Here is a 23,837-nt window from a genome sequence, read left to right as displayed (position 1 = left end):
AATATATATATATATATATATATATCATGTATATGTGTTACACTGATGAGTCGCAAGACTCAAAGTTAATAAAGAACTTGAACTTGAACATACTACCCCGGTCTCCCCTTCAGTGTTAACAACTAACCCCGGTCTCCTCTACAGTGTTACAACCAACCCCAGTATCCCCTTCGGTGTAATAACCAACCCCGGTGTATCCTTCAGTGTAACAACAAACACTGGTATCCCCTTTAGTGTAACAACTAACCCCGGTCTCCGCTACAGTGTAACAACCAACCCTTATATCCTCTATAGTATAACAACCAACCCCAGTATCCTCTTCAGTGTTACAACCATCACGATCTCCCCTTCAGTGTAACAATCAACCCCGGTATCCTCTACAGTGTAACAACGAACCCCGGTATCCTCTTCAGTGTTACAACAAACTCGGGTCTCCCCTTCAGTGTTACAACCGACCCCGGTTTACAACCAACCCAGGTCCCCTCTACATTGTTATAACCATCCCCGGTTCCTCACAACCAACCCCGGTATCCTCTACACTGTTACAACCAATTCCGGTCTCCCCTACAGAGTTACATCAAACCCCGGTCTCCTCTATAGTGTTACAACCAACCCCGGTCTCACTTTAGTGCTTCAACCAACTCTGGTCTCCCCTAAAGTGTTACATACTACCCCGGTCTCCTCTATAGTGTTACAACTAACCCCGGTCTCCTCTATAGTGTTACAACTAACCCCGGTCTCCCCTTCAGTGTTACATACTACCCCCGTCTCCCCTTCAGTGTTACAATAAACCCTAGGCTCCTATATAGTGGTAAACCAAAATCAACCATGGTATCCCCTTACCTTATTTTGTCTGTCAAAATGGAGGGGCCGACCTCCAGGATGCTTTTAGGGGCGATGCCTAAAGGATAATATGATCATGCTGGTTAAAGCTACTTCTCTCGGACGACGAGAATGATATTAACTATATTTGACTAAATAACTATGGATTCAATTGCTGAACACGGAGATGTCGATACACATGCTACATGTACCAAGATTGGCTTTGGTATCTTACTTAAACTAATGCTTTTTACGAGACAGTTTTACATTGATTGCTCAATATCCAGCGTTACAGGCTCCCGGACCTCTTGTTACGAACCTCCCCCGTACAGTTAATGACCTAAGTCAACCCTTAACAGTGTTACAACCAACCACCCAGGTATCTCCCTTCATCCTCAAACATACCAAGGAGGCCAATACTAACGAGTGGTCAATGTTGTACGTGTACATTTCTATGATTGAACAAGTACAACGGTAATCATGTCGTGTATCGACTAGTTTTGCCTCTTGTGATTTTAAAGAAGTTTTTAATAAATTGTGCAATGGTTGGATGTAATTAAACAGATTTATGAAATTGCTTTATTTAATGTAATGGCTGAAGGCGTTAGCTTATACACTTTTGTATAGCAATCTTTTATGAAAATAAACGGTTTTGAAGGCCAACAAGTATCATATTGCGTTTCTGGGTTTGATATTTCCCGTGACGAAGATGAAAAAAGAGGCAGGCAATATGAACTCCCGTTGCCCGTATTTTGAAACAGGATTATTGCACTGCAAAACATCTGTAAGTGAAGACATGTAGCATAAGTGACGAACCATGGAAACGCAAGGCTATATTGACCAGACAACGCTCAGTCAATGGGAACATTTAACGCGTGCCGGTACGTTAAGTTATTGGGAACATTTAATTTAGCTCTTGTCAGTACGTGGTGTCATTGGGAATATTTAGCACATGTCGGCACGCTAGTCATAAGGAACATTTAGCACGTGTCAGTACGTTCTTCAATGGGAAAATTTAGCACGTGTGGGTACTTTCGGTAACTGTGAACGTCTAACATGTGCCGGTACGTTCAGTCAATGGAAATATTTAGCACGTGTCGGTATATTCATTCAATGGGAACAGATATATGTAGCACGTGTCGAGACTTTCAGTTATTGGGATCATATAGCACGTGTCGGTACTTTCAGTTATTGAGAACATTTAGCAGGTGTCGGTCCATTGAGTCATTGGGATCATATAGTACGTGTCGGTCCGTTGAGTCTTTTGGAACATTAAGCACGTATCGGTACGTTCGATCATTGGAAACATTTAGCATGTATCGGTACGTTCAGTCCTTGAGGACACATAGTACGTGTCGGCACGTTCAGTCCATGGGGACATATAGCACATGTCGGTACGTTCAGTCAATGGGGACACATAACACGTGTCGGTGCGTTCAGTCCATGGGGACATATAGCACGTGTCGGTACGTTCAGTCCATGGGGACATATAGCACATGTCGGTGCGTTCAGTCAATGGGGACACATAACACGTGTCGTTACGTTCAGTCCATGGGGACATATAGCACGTGTCGGTACGTTCAGTCCATGGGGACACATAACACGTGCCGGTACGTTCAGTCCATGGGGACATATAGCAGATGTCGGTACGTTCAGTCAATGGGGACATATAGCACGTGTCGGTACGTTCAGTCAATGGGGACTCATAACACGTGTCGGTATGTTCGGTCATTGGAAACACTTAGCATGTATCGGTACGTTCAGTCCTTGAGGACACATAGTACGTGTCGGTACGTTCAGTCCATGGGGACATATAGCAGATGTCGGTACGTTCAGTCAATGGGGACATATAGCTCGTGTCGGTACGTTCAGTCAATGGGGACATATAGCTCGTGTCGGTACGTTCAGTCAATGGGGACATATAGCACGTGTCTGTACGTTCAGTCAATGGGGACATATAGCACGTGTCGGGACGTTCAGTCAATGGGGACACATAGCACGTGTCGGTACGTTCAGTCCAGGGGGACATATAGCACATGTCGGTACGTTCAGTCAATGGGGACACATAGCACGTGTCGGTACGTTCAGTCAATGGGGACATATAGCACGTGTCGGTACGTTCAGTCCATGGGGACACATAGCACGTGTCGGTACGTTCAGTCCATGGGGACATATAGCAAAATCGTCCGATTACCGATCCGGAGGATGTCATTTACCACTGTTAAGATCAATTAAATATAGAACATCACACACTTTTTCTATACAAGATAGATACTTTGTACATGTATATAGTATAAAGGTGGTCGGTACATGGAGTTGAATTGTAGAACATTTTACATATCAATTAGTTAATGAAATCCTTTTGTTATTCAATCGCAAAACACTTCTGGCGTATATAATTGATTTACTTCTATGTATAAACATTAATATTAACACATTTTGCACAATACTATCTTAACATGCCCCGTGTTTGCCCTCGTATGTCCGGTTATAGTCATTAATTGATCTATCTGAAAAGTTAAACGATTGTCTACATATAGCAGTGGTTATAGATGTAATGGGATAACAGTAGCCGCTAGCTTAAGTGTACTGGACACGTGATAAAACCAGACACATGTATATTCATATTGTTGATAGATTTAATGTAAGAACAGGGTGTCGTATCGTTTGGTAGCAGGCCGTGGATACAACACAATAGTTGTAGACATTTGGTAAAGTACTGTAAGTCGCCAGTGTCATGTTCTTAGACAAGAATCATTATTAAACAGAAATCGAAACGGTTAAAATAATTAACTAATCAGACCATTACATTTTCTAGTTTTGATACTGAAATAAAAAAAAAATCATTGTTTTTGCAGACATGACCATGGGAGCTCCGTCCGAAAGGAAGTGTTCACAGAGGAACCGTATTAAATACACGACTGAACAGGTCAGTAACGCATACCACTGAAACAAATCTAACCAAGTTTGGTAGTTATTTTTTATCAATAATTAAATGACGTCACAATTCTGCAGTAAGTATATAATACCTTCAGTTCTACTAATTGGTATCGCATCGTCAGTATACCAACCTATATATCACAGAGGGTATTCACAGCCTCTGTCAGTATATAGTCTACATCGTCAGTATACCAACCTATATATCACAGAGGGTATTCACAGCCTTTGTCAGTATACAGTATATACATAGTCAGTATACCAACCTATTTATCACAGAGGGTATTCACAGCCTTTATCAGTATACAGTATACATCGTCAGTATACCAACCTATTTATCCCAGAGGGTATTCACAGCCTCTGTCAGTATATAGTATACATCGTCAGTATACCAACCTATATATCACAGAGGGTACTCACAGCCTTTATCAGTATACAGTATACATCGTCAGTATACCAACCTATTTATCACAGAGGGTATTCATAGCCTTTGTCAGTATACATCGTCAGAATACCAACCTATTTATCACAGAGGGGATTCACAGTCTTTGTCAGCATACAGTATACATCGTCAGTATACCAACCTATATATCACAGAGGGTATTCACAGCCTTTATCAGTATACAGTACACTTCGTCAGTATAACAACCTATATATAACAGAGGGTATTCACAGCCTTTGTCAGTATACAGTATACATCGTCGGTATACCAACCTATATGTCACAGAGGGTATTCACAGCCTTTGTCAGTATACAGTATACATCGTCAGTATACCAACCTATTTATCACAGAGGGTATTCACAGCCTTTGTCAGTATATAGTATACATCGTCAGTATAACAACCTATATATCACAGAGGGTATGCACAGCCTTTGTCAGTATACATCGTCAGTATAACAACCTATTTATCACAGAGGGTATTCACAGCCTTTGTCAGTATACAGTATACATCGTCAGTATACCAACCTATATGTCACAGAGGGTATTCACAGCCTTTGTCAGTATATAGTATCCATCGTCAGTATAACAACCTATTTATCACAGAGGGTATTCACAGCCTTTATCAGTATACAGTATACATCGTCAGTATACCAACCTATATATCACAGAGGGGATTCACAGCATTTGACGCTAAATGACTTGTCCATAGACCGTAACACAAAAACAAAAACTTTTCCCACCAAATAATGATTATACAGGAAACATGCGTTTATGGGTTTATTGAATCGCTTCAACACACATCCACGATAATCTGGCAGAGTAAGATAATTGGTTGCAGCACATCATTTATGACATCAGCTATGTATGCGCGGTTTGTTGTAAGCGATAAATCATAAGACAAATGTTTGTATAATATTATTCGATTTCATTCTTTAGTTGTAAAATAGATATAATCAGCATACGCTTATATAGTATAGCTTAAGATTGAACTGACGGAAAAAATAATAAGTGATACATGTATAATGCTAGCGTTTTATGTAAATAGAGGATGGTAGATAAGGTAGTTTTTTTTTATCAATGTAGGGCGAAAGATACGTTTGTTTCATATCATATTAATGCGGAAGATACGACTGTTTTATATCATTATAGGGCGGTTGTACGGTTGCTTTATATCATTATAGGGCGGTTGAACGGTCGTTTTTATCATTGAAGGGCGGAAGATACGGTTGTTTTATATCATGATAGGGCGGTAGACATGGTGGTTTTATATGACTATAGGGTCCGGTAGATATGGTTGTTTTATATGACTATAGGGCCCGGTAGATATGGTTGTTTTACATCATTATTCGGCGGTAGATACGATCGAGATATCATTGTAGGGCGGTAGATACGGTCGTTTTACATCATTATATAGGAGTATTGACGATCATTTAAATAATGAAAGGTCGGTGGATACGGTCGTTTTATATCACTTAACTAATGACGGTATTTAACCATTGCTATTGATGACAAACTAAATAAAGCCCGATGTTAGATTTTTAGTAATAGAAATTTGTGTTTTAGGACCATAACAATATTTTCTAAAATATGAATTATTTGTATTTACATTTTGATAGAGTAGTTATGCGTCATTTAGTTATTTCGAGCAGTTTTTGAACAGCAAATCAAGTGTTGACAACAATGAAATAGATGACGTCACAATAGAGATTGATGACGTTACAATAGCAAATGTTGTTATAGTCTCATAACAACATTTGCCTTCGCAATGCATTACAATGGAAGGATGCAGAGCAAATGTAAATATATACATATATTTGCATTCTGTATGTTAGGGCCCATTAACGAAAATGACATTCATTTTTCCATAACACATGTGACCTCATCACCGCGTATTGATCATCTGCAATGACGTAACACGGGGCTTACATGGTTTCACGTCCGCCGTTAAACAGCCATCGATATTGTTTAGTTATGCTTATATGAATGAACCTTAAACATTATTGGCTTGATTTTAAAGCTAAAGTAAGGTGAAGTATATTTTGCGCCTTGTAGAAATTATATAAATCATTTTTTTTAAATGGAACTACATTTTGTTTCTCATTGAAAGTTTTACATTTTCCTGCGAAAACATTCTGTTCTCTCTACTGCGTTGCCACCATGTATAAATAGAAAACTATACCTGTATTTTTTTTCTATTTATGCTTGCATCGGAAAATCCAAAGCATTAAAAATGTAAATATAAGGAATGAAAATATTTTTTCAACATTCATGAGGTCATAACAACATTCGCTTTCTTGACGTATTTACCAAGAATCGCTAACGCTAATGTTATTATGACCTCATGAATGTTGGAAAAATAAATTTTATCCTTTTAAAAATATCACTATAAGGCGGTAGATACGGTTGTTTTATATCATTATAGGGCGGTAGATACGTTTGTTTTATATCATTAAAGGCGTTTGTACGGTCGTTTAATATCACTATACATGTAGGGCGGTAGATAAGGTCGTTTTTATCATTACAGGGCAGATATGGTCGTTCCACACGGTAGATAGGGTCGTTTTATATCATTATAAGGCGGTAGATAGGGTCGTTTTACATCATTATAGGGTGGAAGATAGGTCGTTTATATAATTTAAGGGCGGTATATACGGTTGATTTATATTACATTAGAACAGACGATATCAGTAAAGGCGTTGTATATCACTATAAGGCGGTAGATATGGTCGTTTTATATCATTAGAGGGCGGTAGATACGGTCGTTTGATACCATTTAAGGACGGTAGATAAAGTCTTTATATATCCATATAAAATCGTAGATACGATCGTTATATGGCGGTAGATACGGTCGTTTTATATAGCTTGAGGGCGGTAGATACAGTCGTTTTATATCACTATAAGACGGTAGACACGGTCGTTTAATATCACTATGGGGCAGTAGATACGGTCTTTTATAACGCTTTAGGGCGGTAGATACGATTCTTTTACATAATGATAGGGCGGTAGATACTTTTGTTTTATATCATTATAGGACGATAGATTTTAATCATTGTTGGACAGGAGATAGGTCGTTTTACATCACAACAGAACGGTAGATATAACGTTTGACAGTCAGTTGATATTATCACTGTTTGACCCCTTTGATGGTTATTAACTGACAGTCATTGTTTGTGTCACCAGCTTGAACGTCTGGAGAGAGAGTTCGGCATTTCCCACTACCCTGACACCGCTACAATGGAGAACCTGGCTTTTGGACTAAACGTCAGCCTCGACCGAGTGTCGGTAAGTTACGCCTAAGACAGTCTGTTATTTCGATTAAACGTCATCCTCAACCGAGTGTCGGTAGGTTACGCATAAGACAGTCTGACATTTCGACTAAACGTCATCCTCAATCGAGTGTCGGTAGGTTACGAATAAGACAGTCGGACATTTCGACTAAACGTCATCCTCGACCGCGTGTCGGTAAGTTACGCATAAGACAGTCTTACAGTTCGATTAAACATCATCCTCAACCGAGTGTCGGTAGGTTACGCATAAGACAGTCTGGTATTTCGATTAAACGTCATCCTCGACCGCGTGTCGGTAGGTTACGCATAAGACAGTCTGGTTTTTCGATTAAACATCAGCCTCGTCCTCGTGTCGGTAAGTTACGCATAAAACAGTCTGGTATTTCGATTAAAAATCAGCCTCGACCGCGTGTCGGTAAGTTCCGCATAAGACAGTCTGACATTTGGACTAAACATCAGCCTCGACCTCGGGTCGGGAAGTTAGGCATAAGACAGTCTGACATTTCGATTAAACGTCATCCTCAACCGAGTGCCGGTAGGTTACGCATAAGACAGTCTGGTTTTTCGATTAAACATCAGCCTCGTCCTCGTGTCGGTAAGTTACGCATAATACAGTCTTACAGTTCGATTAAACGTCATCCTCAACCTAGTGTCGGTAGGTTACGCATAAGAAAATCTGACATTTCGACTAAACGTTATCCTCGACCTCGTGTCGGTAAGCTACGCATAAGACAGTCTGACATTTGGACTAAACGTCAGCCTCGACCGCGTGTCGGTAAGTTCCGCATAAGACAGTCTGACATTTCGACTTAACGTCATCCTCGACCGCGTGTCGGAAGGTTACGCATAAGACAATCTGACATTTCGACTAAACGTTATCCTCCACCGAGTGTCGGTAAATAGTACGCAAACATGACAGATATACTGTGTGCGAGGGTTTGTTCTACTAATTTTTACCAATAATCCTCGTCATGTAACAGACCCTTTAGTCGTTTTCCACCAAGAACATAACATCCTGCTGACTACTTTGTAATGTGCTATATTCGGATTTTGTACTTGACTGAAAAGATACTCAAACAGAACAAGACATTTCAGATGTATTTCAAATATCAAGTAGTGAGCAATGACACATTACAAAGTATCTACGTCTTCCATTTCCTATCCGGCATTGCTATCCTTATCGGGACGGCTTTTTAGACTGTTGACACAGCAACTCCCCCCCCCCCTCCAAAACTCGACAAAGCCATTTGATGGAGAGGAAAAACTGAACTTCGTTCTCTGATTTTACTGAGATGGTCGATGTTCCTCACATAGGTATGATTGGTTATTTCTATTATCTGCATATGTCGTTTTTGTCGCCATATGTTATGCTATCTTGTTTCACTTGTAGATATGGTTCCAGAACAGGCGGTCCAAGTTCAAGCGTCAGTCCAAAGACAGTCATGTGACATGGATGAGGAAGCAGATCTTTAACCAGGACACATCTTCCACTTCCTGCCGCGTCGTCCAACCGAAGTTTGTCCCCCAGCGGCACGTGCTCTCTGCGCCTGCGTACCCTCTCAGTGGTAGAAGGGACTTGGCCTGGCACATGCGACCATCCTCCAAGTAAGTAGATAGAATATGCTATCCATGACAGAGATTTTTTACTACCATTTAAAACAAGAGGCCCAATAGACCTGTATCACTCACCGATTATCAATTTCACATATTATGACACGGTATTTCAAGGTCAGATTTTTACCAATGTAACCTTCAAAGTTTGTCTAGGTTATTCTTGAATATGAGTAAAGATCATTCATTTGAAATACAATTAAAATTGCTCTAGCCTAGTAAGCTGCTGGCCAAAATCATCCCCTATGTTTCTATGTTGTTGACAATATGTCGTTTAAAGCTTTACCAATTTTACCCATGCGACACTGAACGTGAAGAAAGGTCATTCATTTGAATAAATTTGATAGTCCTTTACCCCAGCATGCTAGTGGCTAAATATCAGTGGGTAAACCAACATGTTTTGATATGTCCAAACACGTAGTCGCTTGTCATTGTAATGGTATCATTTGTACTTGCAGTCTTCATTATCTCCCGTCGGCACCAGCCATCTTTGACCAGCTGGCAGATGCCCACCATGGTCAGTCACCACCGTCAAGAGGAAATGGTTGCCCTACTTCACCGGAAACAGCGTTCTACACATACTCTCAGTGCTCGGACCCAGGAAGTCAATCACCGCCACAGTCACCACCAGGGTCTTCACCTATGACGTCACCACTGTCAACACATGCGCTGATGATGTCACACCTGATGAATGAAGGTCACCAGATGGTTACCTCTACCAGTTCCTACCAGACATGTGCCAATCAAACTCCGCCCAGCTGTGTGTTCGCTGACTATAACAACCCCATGCCTCTCTACCCACCATGCTCAACGCCCTTCTCGTCCCGTCCTCAGCTGACTGGAGTGTGACACTACCAGACAACTTCTAGTTAATATCACAGAATGTGCTATGATACTCAGTGACTGATATGAATGTGTTCCGTCTTACTTTAAAACGGAAATTATCTGTACAGTGTTGTGTAAATAACTAGTAATTATTTGGCAGATGGTCTGTATGTACATTGTTTTTGTTATTATAGTCTCGTTCAGACAGTCTCTCGTTGGCTTCACGAGAATACTCTTAGCTTTTCTTTGGCTCCGCAAGACTGTGCCTAACCTCTCGTTGGAACTCAACCAAGACTCGTATTGCGAACGTGAAGTTGGATGGAGGAGACTATATACTATATTGACAATCGGGAACCGTCGGCACTTTCTGTAAACGAAAAAAGTTCCCGATTGCTATATTGATTGCTTAATGACTTCCGGTATTTAAATCATAATTAATATTAAAACCATGCATTCAAATCAGATATATTGCATACAAACAGTGGGAAATTAAAAGCAGTCTCGTTTCGGTGCGCTTCAAAGTTCCAAGATGCTAACTAACGGTATTTGTGTGGTATAAGGCGAACCTACTTTCAAATACAACGGTTTCATGTGTTAACAAAATGTTAACATAGAAATGTATTAATTCTCTTCAAACTTCTTCCATGTCATTCTCAAAATGATGATTGTTTTTTATTGAATTATCACCGGAACAAAATGCTGGGCTTCAGCACAGAATCTGTGTTTGAGCATGAGAACGATTTTGTGAATACGGGCATAGAACTTCGGTGGTCCTGGATTTAAATAAAATGAACCGACACATTTTACATGTGAAATCATGTACAAAAAGGTCATCTTGTAAGTTGCAGTGGGTGTGATAAAATCACCAAACGATCATCGCTAAACTACAAAACTTTATACTGTAATAACGTGACTCATAATTTCACCAGTTTGACTTGTGTATAAAGACCATGGTCTTCTTAAATCCAGCCACACTCAAGGAAAATGTGGGGAAAACATGACACGAAGATAAAAAAAAGTGTGCTTCATAAAACGAATATTAGTCATATTGCATCAATCTTGAATATATACATTTACAAATGTAGTCGTCGTGGTAGTGAAACAGAATATTATCTATCATTACAAAAATATGGTTCGGGTAATGTGCATATGTCTGACAAATAAAATGTATGATTGTATACAAATACAAATAAATACAAAACATGGAAACTGCGTTGTTTGTTTACCTTGTCATGTTCATAAGCTTAATAAATCGACGACTTTGAGTTCAATTAATGTAGTTATAGTAGCTGTTCAGACAGTGGGTGGGTATACTTGACACTAACTGTTCGGACAGTGTGAAGTTGTATTTGATTTTAACTGTTCAGACAGTGTGTAGTTGCACTTGACACTAGCTGTTCGGACAGTGTGTAGTTGTACTTGACACTATCAGTAGGGACAGTGTGTAGTTGTACTTGACACTATCTGCAGGGACAGTATGTAGTTGTACTTGACACTAGCTGCTCAGACAGTGTGTAGTTGTAACTGACACTATCAGTAGGGACAGTGTGTAGTTGCACTTGACACTATCTGGTCGGACAGTGTGTAGTTGTACTTGACACTAACTGTTCAGACAGTGTGTAGTTGTACCTGACACGAACTGTTTGGACAGTGTGTAGTTGTACTTGACACTAACTGTTGGGAAAGTGTGTAGTTGTACTTGACACTAGCTGTTCAGACAGTGTGTAGTTGTACTGGATACTTATTGTTCGGACAGTTTGTAGTTTTACTTGACACTATCTGTTCGGACAGTGTAGTTGCACTTGACAATATCTGTTGGGACAGTGTGTAGTTGTACTTGACATTAACTGTTCAGACAGTGTGTAGTTGTACTTGACAGTAACTGTTCAGACAGTGTGTAGTTGTTCTTGACACTTTTTGTTTGGACAGTTTGTAGTTGTCCTTGGCACTATCTGTTCGGACAGTGTGTAGTTGTTCCTGACATTTTTTGTTTTGGACTGTATGTAGTTGTACTTGACACTTTCTTTTCGGACAGTGTGTAGTTGCACTTGACACTTTCTTTTCGGACAGTGTGTAGTTGTACTTGACACTTTCTTTTCGGACAGTGTGCAGTTGTACTTTACACTAACTGTTCAGACAGTNGCTTGGCACTATCTGTTTGGACAGTGAGTAGCTGTTCTTGACACAGTATGTAGTTGTACTTGGCACTAACTGTTGAGACAGTGTGTAGTTGTACTTGACACTAACTGTCCAGGCAGTGTGTGGTTGTACTTCACACTAGCTGTTCGGACAATGTGTAGTTGTAATTGACACTATCTGGTCGGACAGTGTGTAGTTGTTCTTGACACTTTTTGTTTGGACAGTGTGTAGTTGTCCTTGGCACTATCTGTTCGGACAGTGTGTAGTTGTTCTTGACATTTTTTGTTCAGACAGTGTGAAGTTGGATTTGACACTAGCTGTTCAGACAGTGAGTAGTTGCACTTGGCAGTTACTATTCAGAAAGTGTGTAGTTGTAATTGACACTATCTGGTCGGACAGTGTGTAGTTGTTCTTGACACTTTTTGTTTTGACAGTGTGTAGTTGTACTTGACACTAGCTGTTCAGACAGTGTGTAGTTATACTTGGCACTAACTGTGCAGACAGTGTGTAGTTGTATTTGACACTTTCTTTTCGGACAGTGTGCAGTTGTACTTTACACTAACTGTTCAGACAGTGTGTAGTTGTATTTGACACTTTCTTTTCCGACAGTGTGTAGTTGCACTTGACACTTTCTTTTCGGACAGTGTGTAGCTGTTCTTGACACTTTCTATTCGGACAGTGTGTAGTTGCACTTGACACTTTCTGTTCGGACAGTGTGTAGCTGTTCTTGACACTTTCTGTTCGGACAGTGTGTAGTTGCACTTGACACTATCTGTTCGGACAGTGTGCAGTTGTACTTGACACTATCTGTTCGGACAGTGTGTAGTTGTACCTGACACTATCTGCTCAGACAGTGTGTAGTTATTGACACGTACTGTTGGGACAGTGTGTTGCTATACTTTTGAGTGTGCTTATTCACACTCTTCAACACAAATTCAGTGCTTCAACGAAAAGACATCTTTATATATGTCCCGCTCGGTAGACAATTCATTATCAGGTGCCCATATTTTGTGTACCCCATGAAGGATGGCAAACTCAATAAAGCTATAATTAAACAAAATAAAGCAATCTGTAAGTCACTTATTGTATCTCTTTTTATTATGTAATGATAGATGTACATTAAATGATGTTTATTCCATTTAAAGATCGACACGTAACCATTTCCATTAAAGATATCGTAAGGAACAATTGTGAATGATACAGAGCACTACAGCGATCAAATACAAATGAGCCAGCATCAAAGTACATGACTTTGTGTATCTTGAACCAATTCTTATAAAAGAAGCCATTCTAGTGACAATTAACATTGGTCAATTTCATGGACTATGGTTTAAATGAACTAAAATTCCAAAAAAGGAATAATCTATTAACCGAAGCATTAACGTATAAAGGATGGTTCTATATTCGGTCGTTTTATGGCCCCTAACCGATTAGCTTTTATTTTTGCATGAAGATGCCTTGAGGTCAAACCAACAATTTGAGTTTAATGTAATAACATAATTTAATAAAATCCGCTTTTTACACCTTGCGAGATATTGGGGGTCTAAGGAGGGGCAGTAAAATGACACCTTTCGTTTCTCAGTTCCAATAAATTCAATATCGATTTAAAACGTATTATTTTTGTGAAAATAAACTATTCAGATATTACTTTTTTAAATATATCTATACAGCACCAGTAAAATGTAATCAAAACAATAATGAATTTCCTTTAACTCCATTCAAAGTGAACCCTTATTTTGACCATAAAACGTTGTAAAAATGTCAAAGAAATGGAATTTATAGATGCACTTTGTGTTATCCCTGTTAACACCCAGAATGTATATATATAAATACTAGGTTCTATAGCGTTCCTATGTTCTGAAAAAAAAGTGCATTCGAAAGAAATTTATTGAATACAAAAAAATAACATCATCAACACTAAAAAATAAATACATGTATAAACAGAAGGTATGGAAAAAACAAAAGGTATGCAAAAAACAGAAGGTATGGAAAAACAGAAGGTATGGAAAAACAGAAGGTATGGAAAAACAGAAGGTATGTATAAACAGAAGGTATGGAAAAACAGAAGGTATGTATAAACAGAAGGTATGGAAAAAACAGAAGGTATGTATAAACAGAAGGTATGGAAAAAACAGAAGGTATGTATAAACAGAAGGTATGGAAAAAACAGAAGGTATGTATAAACAGAAGGTATGGAAAAAACAGAAGGTATGTATAAACAGAAGGTATGGAAAAAACAGAAGGTATGTATAAACAGAAGGTATGGAAAAAACAGAAGGTATGTATAAACAGAAGGTATGGAAAAAACAGAAGGTATGTATAAACAGAAGGTATGGAAAAAACAGAAGGTTGTATAAACAGAAGGTATGGAATAAACAGAAGGTATGTATAAACAGAAGGTATGGAATAAACAGAAGGTATGTATAAACAGAAGGTATGGAATAAACAGAAGGTATGTATAAACAGAAGGTATGGAAAAAACAGAAGGTATGTATAAACAGAAGGTATGGAAAAAACAGAAGGTATGTATAAACAGAAGGTATGGAATAAACAGAAGGTATGTATAAACAGAAGGTATGGAATAAACAGAAGGTATGTATAAACAGAAGGTATGGAAAAAACAGAAGGTATGTATAAACAGAAGGTATGGAAAAAACAGAAGGTATGTATAAACAGAAGGTATGGAATAAACAGAAGGTATGTATAAACAGAAGGTATGGAAAAAACAGAAGGTATGTATAAACAGAAGGTATGGAAAAAACAGAAGGTATGTATAAACAGAAGGTATGGAATAAACAGAAGGTATGTATAAACAGAAGGTATGGAAAAAACAGAAGGTATGTATAAACAGAAGGTATGGAAAAAACAGAAGGTATGTATAAACAGAAGGTATGGAAAAAACAGAAGGTATGTATAAACAGAAGGTATGGAAAAAACAGAAGGTATGTATAAACAGAAGGTATGGAATAAACAGAAGGTATGTATAAACAGAAGGTATGGAAAAAACAGAAGGTATGTATAAACAGAAGGTATGGAAAAAACAGAAGGTATGTATAAACAGAAGGTATGGAAAAAACAGAAGGTATGTATAAACAGAAGGTATGGAAAAAACAGAAGGTATGTATAAACAGAAGGTATGGAAAAAACAGAAGGTATGTATAAACAGAAGGTATGGAAAAAACAGAAGGTATGTATAAACAGAAGGTATGGAAAAAACAGAAGGTATGTATAAACAGAAGGTATGGAAAAAACAGAAGGTATGTATAAACAGAAGGTATGGAAAAAACAGAAGGTATGTATAAACAGAAGGTATGGAAAAAACAGAAGGTATGTATAAACAGAAGGTATGGAAAAAACAGAAGGTATGTATAAACAGAAGGTATGGAAAAAACAGAAGGTATGTATAAACAGAAGGTATGGAAAAAACAGAAGGTTGTATAAACAGAAGGTATGGAATAAACAGAAGGTATGTATAAACAGAAGGTATGGAATAAACAGAAGGTATGTATAAACAGAAGGTATGGAATAAACAGAAGGTATGTATAAACAGAAGGTATGGAAAAAACAGAAGGTATGTATAAACAGAAGGTATGGAAAAAACAGAAGGTATGTATAAACAGAAGGTATGGAATAAACAGAAGGTATGTATAAACAGAAGGTATGGAATAAACAGAAGGTATGTATAAACAGAAGGTATGGAAAAAACAGAAGGTATGTATAAACAGAAGGTATGGAAAAAACAGAAGGTATGTATAAACAGAAGGTATGGAATAAACAGAAGGTATGTATAAACAGAAGGTATGGAAAAAACAGAAGGTATGTATAAACAGAAGGTATGGAAAAAACAGAAGGTATGTATAAACAGAAGGTATGGAATAAACAGAAGGTATGTATAAACAGAAGGTATGGAAAAAACAGAAGGTATGTATAAACAGAAGGTATGGAAAAAACAGAAGGTATGTATAAACAGAAGGTATGGAAAAAACAGAAGGTATGTATAAACAGAAGGTATGGAAAAAACAGAAGGTATGTATAAACAGAAGGTATGGAAAAAACAGAAGGTATGTATAAACAGAAGGTATGGAAAAAACAGAAGGTATGTATAAACAGAAGGTATGGAAAAAACAGAAGGTATGTATAAACAGAAGGTATGGAAAAAACAGAAGGTATGTATAAACAGAAGGTATGGAAAAAACAGAAGGTATGTATAAACAGAAGGTATGGAAAAAACAGAAGGTATGTATAAACAGAAGGTATGGAAAAAACAGAAGGTATGTATAAACAGAAGGTATGGAAAAAACAGAAGGTATGTATAAACAGAAGGTATGGAAAAAACAGAAGGTATGTATAAACAGAAGGTATGGAAAAAACAGAAGGTATGTATAAACAGAAGGTATGGAAAAAACAGAAGGTATGTATAAACAGAAGGTATGGAAAAAACAGAAGGTATGTATAAACAGAAGGTATGGAAAAAACAGAAGGTATGTATAAACAGAAGGTATGGAAAAAACAGAAGGTATGTATAAACAGAAGGTATGGAAAAAACAGAAGGTATGTATAAACAGAAGGTATGGAATAAACAGAAGGTATGTATAAACAGAAGGTATGGAAAAAACAGAAGGTATGTATAAACAGAAGGTATGGAAAAAACAGAAGGTATGTATAAACAGAAGGTATGGAAAAAACAGAAGGTATGTATAAACAGAAGGTATGGAAAAAACAGAAGGTATGTATAAACAGAAGATATGGAAAAAACAGAAGGTATGGAAAAACAGAAGGTATGGAAAAAACAGAAGGTATGGAAAAAAACAGAAGGTATGTATAAACAGAAGGTATGTATAAACAGAAGGTATGGAAAAAACAGAAGGTATGGAAAAAACAGAAGGTTGTATAAACAGAAGGTATGGAAAAAACAGAAGGTATGGAATAAATAGGAGGTATGGAAAAACCAGAAGGTATGGAAAAACAGAAGGTATGGAAAAAACAGAAGGTATGGAAAAAACAGAAGTGCGCTAAAAGGTCACTGAGGAGAAAATGGTATGATATTGTCTCCTGCATGCATACCTGCAATGGACCTCTTGTCCTTGATGATTTAGCTGTAATACTTTCGATACCTTCCATACAACTACTACTATACCTTTTTATTCAATATTCCGGGAGAATCAATTCCTGTTTTGGATCAGAAAATAAGATCAATTCATGTCATTAAAACATGAGTATAGCAAAAATCGATTTTATTGGAAATGAGTCACTGTGACCTACTATTTTTGTTATTGATCCTTTTTTTTTCATTAATATTTCTTCAATATATAACAATCAACTTAATGATTATTCATAAAAATGCATTTATTCAAAAGTGATAAAGCTTTAGACCTTAAATAAGGAATATGTTCTTGTCCCAATTTGATCAAATTGAGCATATGTGCGCAGCATACATTAAGAAGATCAACAAAGTCTGTATCATAACATAAGTGTAAACCATATAGGGTAATTCTTTTCCCCATATGTATGGATGAGACCGTTTCTTCCTAAGTCAATGAAGCGTGAAGTATAGGTTGAATTGAGTGTCAGAAACATCCATCAGGGTTTGTGAGTCTGTCTAACTTACTGTACATCTACATGTATATGTTGTCTGTGAAACATGATAAAGTGGCTAATTCATGTAATAGACCAAGATCAAATTACTATAGAATAGCTGCTCAAGATGAGGTACTGTAGGTTAAATTTAGCACAAGAATGTTCCAATTAAGACACGTGACGTATTTCTGCAATATATGTACACAATAAGTGATAAAATATAGAATAGATACGCTTATGAAATACTGTAATATTATATATAATGTTAAAATAAGACATAAAAATGAGATATTGAGGCTATCATAATAAAATAAAAATGGATATAAAATAAATAACAAAATGAAAAGGATGTACATGTATTTAATAAACAGGTGGTTGAGGAGGTTACTACCAACCTACAATCTGGATAGAAAATAACAATTATTAATCTGTTACCGTTTCCTGACTTTGAAGAATTGTATCTTATGATCTCAAAATGGGAAAGAAGAAATTAAAAAGTAAATTTAAAAATATATCCTCCCCGGCGGGGAATTGAACCCCGGTCTCCCGCGTGACAGGCGGGGATACTTACCACTATACTACCGAGGAATAATTACGTTGTGTAAATCTAATATATAAATACACAGATTGACCTACATTGATTAATCGACAAACTACTTCCTGTTTTCAAGATTTTAACCAAAGAAATTAATTTAAATAGTAAATATAAAAACTTTTTTAATTCTTCGTTAGTAAAAATAGATCAGTCGTACGGTCTCTACAAGCGTACAATTATAACTAACCGAATTATTGCATGTCACGGACGTGACTACATCCGAGTGATCTCCCTTTTGGACGCCGGTTTCCAAATCAAGAAGGTATTGTGCAGTATATTATGATCATTTTGTAAATTTCATTGATAAAGAATTGCCATCGCGTGTGAACATAACATACAAACTCGTTTTTATTTAGCCATTTAGGTTAAGAACAAATTGAAACTTTCACTGTTTCGAAACAAGTACCTGTTTAGGCTGAGTGACAAAGCAGATTACTTGGAGTTTCCACTTTCTGTTTACGTTACTTACAGTATAGACAGCAGCATCGGGCAAAGGCTCTTGTATCTGGTGTTTGTAACACATTGAATTAAATCCACCATGTACACATATGCTGTTTTGTTTGTACATGGTGTATTTTGGATTTTAGTTCAAGGTGTTAGAAATAGAGTATCTGCTACACTTTTGAATGGCACCAAAATGTTTTCTAACACTGACAATTTAATTTACAAAAAATCATTAGGAATATTACATTTTTTAAGCTATCTGCTCGACGAACCAGATCGCATAACAGCCACATGATTTTGTTTAAGCAAACAATGATGAGTTGTGGCATATCGATAATATAAAAAAAAGGTTTTCTAGATGTTTTTTTCTATCTATCAATATGTTACTCCATAGAGACCAAAAATGACTATTGTATTTTATAATGTAAGCTACATGTAATATTTAAAAACTACTCTCTGCTAGTGCATATCTTTGAGAAAAAATAGTGTGAACTGTGAATTTAGTTGTATTCGCCTCATTTTTTTTCAATAATGAAAGTGAAAAATAGATCTTCTATATTGATTTTCAAATCCAATGAAGAATTAAACTAAATAAAAACATAAACATGTAAACCCCCTCCCCACTTCTCCCCTGACCTGACACCACATAAAAAGTATTGTTGAGCTAGGAGTAATCAACATAATATTGACCCTTTTCTATACTGTACAAATTTAAACATCATAACATTTGAAAATTATATGAAATTGAAAGAACTATGGGTGGAATTTTTGGAGAACTCTGTATTTTTCTGATGAAACTTTACTTGGGGATGGTGCATGTGAACAATGTGTATTTTATCAATTTGACATTTAACAATGTCTAATTATTAGCACAAAACAATTATGCTACCAGGATTGGCTCGGTGGTCAAACCCCACTCCTGGAGACTTAATTTCTGAGTTATAACATGGAAACTGTTGAGATCCCCACCTTCAATTCTTATATTAACCCATTCATGACATAATTAGAGAAATATATTCATGCTATCAGAATTTGCCTGGGATGTGTTCCTGACCACGAGGTGGGTTCGGAACTTCTGATAGAGAAATAAGTTCACAAGTTGGAAACTGTCGTGATGACTACCTTATAACCAAATATACAATTGCTGGATAATCTACCGGGATTGCTAGTTGGGTCCAGCTACATCCTTCGGGTTTTACTCCCAGGGTAATAACATGAAAATAGTTGAGACACCTACCCTTTAACCATATATACAATTGATTGGCATGGAGAAACAAGAGACCCATGTTACCATGCCAGGATTGGCCCCAACTAGATGATCAGGTTTGGGTTGTTTGGGTTTTACATCCTTGTAAAGCTATAATCATTAGACGAGCCAGGCTTTGATGGCAGAGAGGAAACCTGAAGTACTCAGAGAAAAACCACTAACGTGTGGCCCAAACAAGGGCAAAGCCTGGGGTTTTACCAAATTTGAAAACGCCTCGGGTGGAATTTCCCTATCCTACATCCTTGGGCATAAAAGAGTCTTATAATCCTTGGTGTTTTCATTGCCCACCAAAAGGGATTTAGTCCTACTCAGCAGGTGTTTAATTGAAAATGAAATTCAATGTACCAGGTGAACTATTAAGGGTCCTTGGCCTCTGGTCAATTTGCTATGTGACATTCATTAACTTTAATGGTTGTATCTACTTCAGGTCCAGAACTGTAAGATGACAGACATATCCCAGTATGTGATGCCTAATGACACAGGCCTGTGTCTGTTGGACTGTACCAAAGCCTTTGATAACCTGACAGACAAGGAAAAGTTGTATGCCCACTACATATCTCAGGCATCCTGGTATGGGGGACTCATCGTCTTAGTGCAGGTAAGTCTTGGTACGGGGGATCATCGTCTTTGTACAGGTAAGTCATGATACAGAGGATTCATCGTCTTTGTACAGGTAAATCTTGATACAGAGGATTCATCATCTTTGTACAGGTAAGTCTTGGTACGGGAGACTCATCATCCTGGTGCAGATAATTCATGATACAGAGGATTGATTCATCATCTTTGTACAGGTACCTAGGCTACATATGTAGGTACCAGGGATTCATTTTCTTTGTACAGGTAAGTATTTAAATAGAAGGTTCATCATCTTTGTACAGCAGGTACCTAGGCTACATATGTAGGTACCAGGGATTCATCTTCTTTGTACAGGTAAGTCAAGGTACCAGGGATTTAAATAGAAGGTTCATCATCTTTGTACAGGTGAATCATGGTACCAGGGATTCATCATCTGTGTACAGGTAAGTCACGGATACAGTAGATTCATCATCTGTGTACAGGTAAGACAAGGTACTAGGGATTCATCATCTTTGTACAGGTTCATACATACGAAGGTACCAGGGGATTCATCATCTTTGTACAGGTAAGTCATGGTACAGAGGAATCATCATCTTTGTACAGGTAAGTCAAGGTACCAGGGATTCATCATCTTTGTACAGGTACATACATATATGTAGGTACCAGGGGATTCATCATCTTTGTACAGGTAAGTCATGGTACCAGAGGATTTGTTTCATCTTTGTCAGATTTTTCAAGTTTTTAACCACATATTTTTAAGAGAAGTCCTTTTTCTTGTGACAAGAGGTTTTAGACCAAAGTAATTTTGAAAATTAATTCCAGCTTTAACGTGCTAAAAGTATAACTCAAACAATTTTACTTGAGTGAACTAAGACCCATAGGTCTCTTTTACTCAGGGATAGTAATTTAACCATTAAGGCCTAAGGATCTTTGGGTATTTTGTTCTACAGACATCCCCTGAGTCGCCTGGAATTTTCCTGTTGCTACAAAAGGTGTTTCGGGGTCAGACAGTCGAGGAGCTGAAGAAAGCGGTGACAAAAGATGGATCGCTGACAGATCACCAGTTCCAGGTAGGAACACAAGTTTGTTATTGTTATTGTTTTATGTAAAATGTTTTATATAAAAGTTTTAATTCTTTTATAAAGCTGCTCTTGGCGAGGGCCGAGCGGCTTATTAATTCTGTCCAGAGAACGAAATGACGGACCCACTTCCGTTCGGGGTGCGTGCGCATAATTCAGTCTTGCATGCTTCCGCTATATAGTTTCGTTATCTTAAATAGAAAGTAGAATCTCTGACACTCACCTGTAGGTTACATAAAGTCTTCTGATACTCTTCTCCAAATAATCCATACTTTAAAATATTGCTGAAAACAAAATGTTTATCTCCAGTGCATTCTACGAGTGTTGTGGTGGTGAAATTCGTGCACTGGGTTTGAGCGTTTTAGCAACTCGGATTGAGGTCTGAGGAGTGTTACGCGTGTGAAACATATATAATTCGAGAAAGCACATTTGAAGACTGTCAAGCATTGACGCTGTCTGCAGAAGGAATAAGTAAATATATATACTTATAAACCGTATGAGTGATGAAGTATAACCTTTATTTTGATGTTTCAAACAGGAACGTAATATGACATATCGTGCTTAGGTTGAAAACGGTAATGGCTCTGAGACGAGACGATATGTGAACCGTGTATGCTTATCAAACATTTCTGTAACACAGCATGCTTTTTCTGGTATATTTATTTATGAAAATGTAACAATTTAAGAACATGACACAACTGTTGCTGCTGTTTGACAAGAATTCGCGCCGTGTCAAAATATTATCCAATCCAGTGTAAGGGAAATAACTCTTAAGTTCGTAAAGTCGCACTGAGAAATATAATTCAAATATATTCCAAGAACATTTGTGAGATTTTGTATATTCAATGACAGTAAATAAAGTCAATACATATATTAATTATTATTATTAATATGAATAAAAGATAAATAAAAATAAAATACAATGTCTCTTTTCTCCATGCATGTTTTCCCACTACAGTTAATTATCCTTCATCTCACAAGCACAAAATGCACCTATTCTTTATTATCCATCACCGATTGCCATTCTACAAGTAAATGCTCATGTCACATCATTGGAGGATGCTAATTAATGAAAATAACAACAGTGCATCACACTTAAAGAGGATGAAAAAAGAGGAGAGGGAGAATGTTTTTAAGGCATAATTTAAGAGTTGATTGATTTTGGAAATTCCAAAGGCAACATCATCACATGACCTGATTTTCAATTAACAGAATACAGAACACATATCTGAGGTATTATAGTAGATATTGATGCTCAACGTGTTACTGAAGCAATTAAAATTAAAGTGGTGAGCGGCTTTAATGTCACACTGACATAATTCTAGTTAAGATTTTAAAATGAATTCGTCAATCATTAAAAATTTGACAATTGAAATATACTGTTAAATTGTTAATAGTTTGTAACATCCTCCTTTAGTATCAAATATCATTAAAACATCCAATAATTGATAATTGTTTTCACTTACTAAGAGATGATTGACATTAGCCGACAGACTTTTTAAGTGACTGGACATTTGTTACATCAAAAAGGATGCAGTGCCTGGTGTTTCAGAGAGTTTTTATTACACAAGAAATGGACTTGTTTCTGTCTTTACAGGCGGTGATGGTCTATGCGTCAGCATTCTATGCCAACATGGGAAACTACAAATCTTTTGGGGACAGCAAGATCATTCCAAACTTACCAAAGGTAACAGGGTCAACAGCCCATAAATACAACAAGATATTTTCTTCTACTAGAGTGACTATATAGATGAAATTGATGTCATACCACTTTGTGGTGACAGTTATTGTCCTGTTCCTCTAACAGTCATACTTTGATTACTGTGGACCTTACTATAATTAGAGCCACAGAAATTTACAGTAAGATTACTAGATAATTGTAATCAGATCTACAAAAAAGTAATTAGAGCCACACATACAGTTATACATATATACAGATTATATTGTAATATCTACCAAAAAAAAGCTAGATCAAGATAACCATAATTAGATATACCAATAAACTGTGGTTAGATCTACAGATAACTGTGGCTAGATCAAGAGGTAACTCTGGTTAGATCTACAGATAACTATGGTTAGATCAAGAGGTAACTGTGGTTAGATCTACAGATAACTATGGTTAGATCTAGAGGCAAATGTGGTTAGATCTACAGATAACTGTGGTTAGATCTAGAGGTAATTGTGGTTAGATCTAGAGGTAACTGTGGTTAGATCTACAGATAACTGTGGTTAGATC

The 23,837-nt window shown here is 37.2% G+C and overlaps 2 protein-coding genes and 1 non-coding gene across 3 annotated transcripts in view; 2 read left to right on the top strand and 1 right to left on the bottom strand.

Annotated features, from left to right (window-relative positions):
• The window catches only part of LOC110466539 (paired box protein Pax-6-like), a 17,112-nt gene extending 5,986 nt beyond the window's left edge, over window positions 1–11,126 (top strand). Inside the window, exons 2-5 of the mRNA XM_021523091.1 lie at window positions 3,681–3,751; window positions 7,382–7,483; window positions 8,879–9,093; window positions 9,558–11,126. Of these exons, the coding sequence (XP_021378766.1) occupies window positions 3,683–3,751; window positions 7,382–7,483; window positions 8,879–9,093; window positions 9,558–9,948 (777 nt within the window). The 5' untranslated portion in view covers window positions 3,681–3,682 and the 3' untranslated portion in view covers window positions 9,949–11,126. The remainder of the gene's footprint in view (window positions 1–3,680; window positions 3,752–7,381; window positions 7,484–8,878; window positions 9,094–9,557) is intronic.
• A 7,030-nt stretch (window positions 11,127–18,156) lies between these two features.
• On the bottom strand, window positions 18,157–18,228 carry Trnad-guc. Its single transcript has one exon. It is a non-coding gene; the product is annotated as a tRNA-Asp (tRNA).
• Window positions 18,229–18,429: 201 nt separating this feature from the next.
• Window positions 18,430–23,837, top strand: part of LOC110466501 (dipeptidyl peptidase 3-like) — a 27,716-nt gene continuing 22,308 nt past the window's right edge. The window contains exons 1-4 of the mRNA XM_021523026.1: window positions 18,430–18,497; window positions 20,374–20,544; window positions 21,473–21,592; window positions 23,199–23,288. Coding sequence (XP_021378701.1) covers window positions 20,389–20,544; window positions 21,473–21,592; window positions 23,199–23,288 — 366 coding nt within the window. The 5' untranslated portion in view covers window positions 18,430–18,497; window positions 20,374–20,388. The remainder of the gene's footprint in view (window positions 18,498–20,373; window positions 20,545–21,472; window positions 21,593–23,198; window positions 23,289–23,837) is intronic.

Source organism: Mizuhopecten yessoensis, unplaced genomic scaffold (genome assembly GCF_002113885.1).
Source record: "Mizuhopecten yessoensis strain PY_sf001 unplaced genomic scaffold, ASM211388v2 scaffold11135, whole genome shotgun sequence".
Lineage (NCBI taxonomy): Eukaryota > Metazoa > Mollusca > Bivalvia > Pectinida > Pectinidae > Mizuhopecten > Mizuhopecten yessoensis.
The sequence above is the reverse complement of the archived record's forward strand: the minus strand, read 5'-3'. Positions and strand labels throughout refer to the sequence as shown.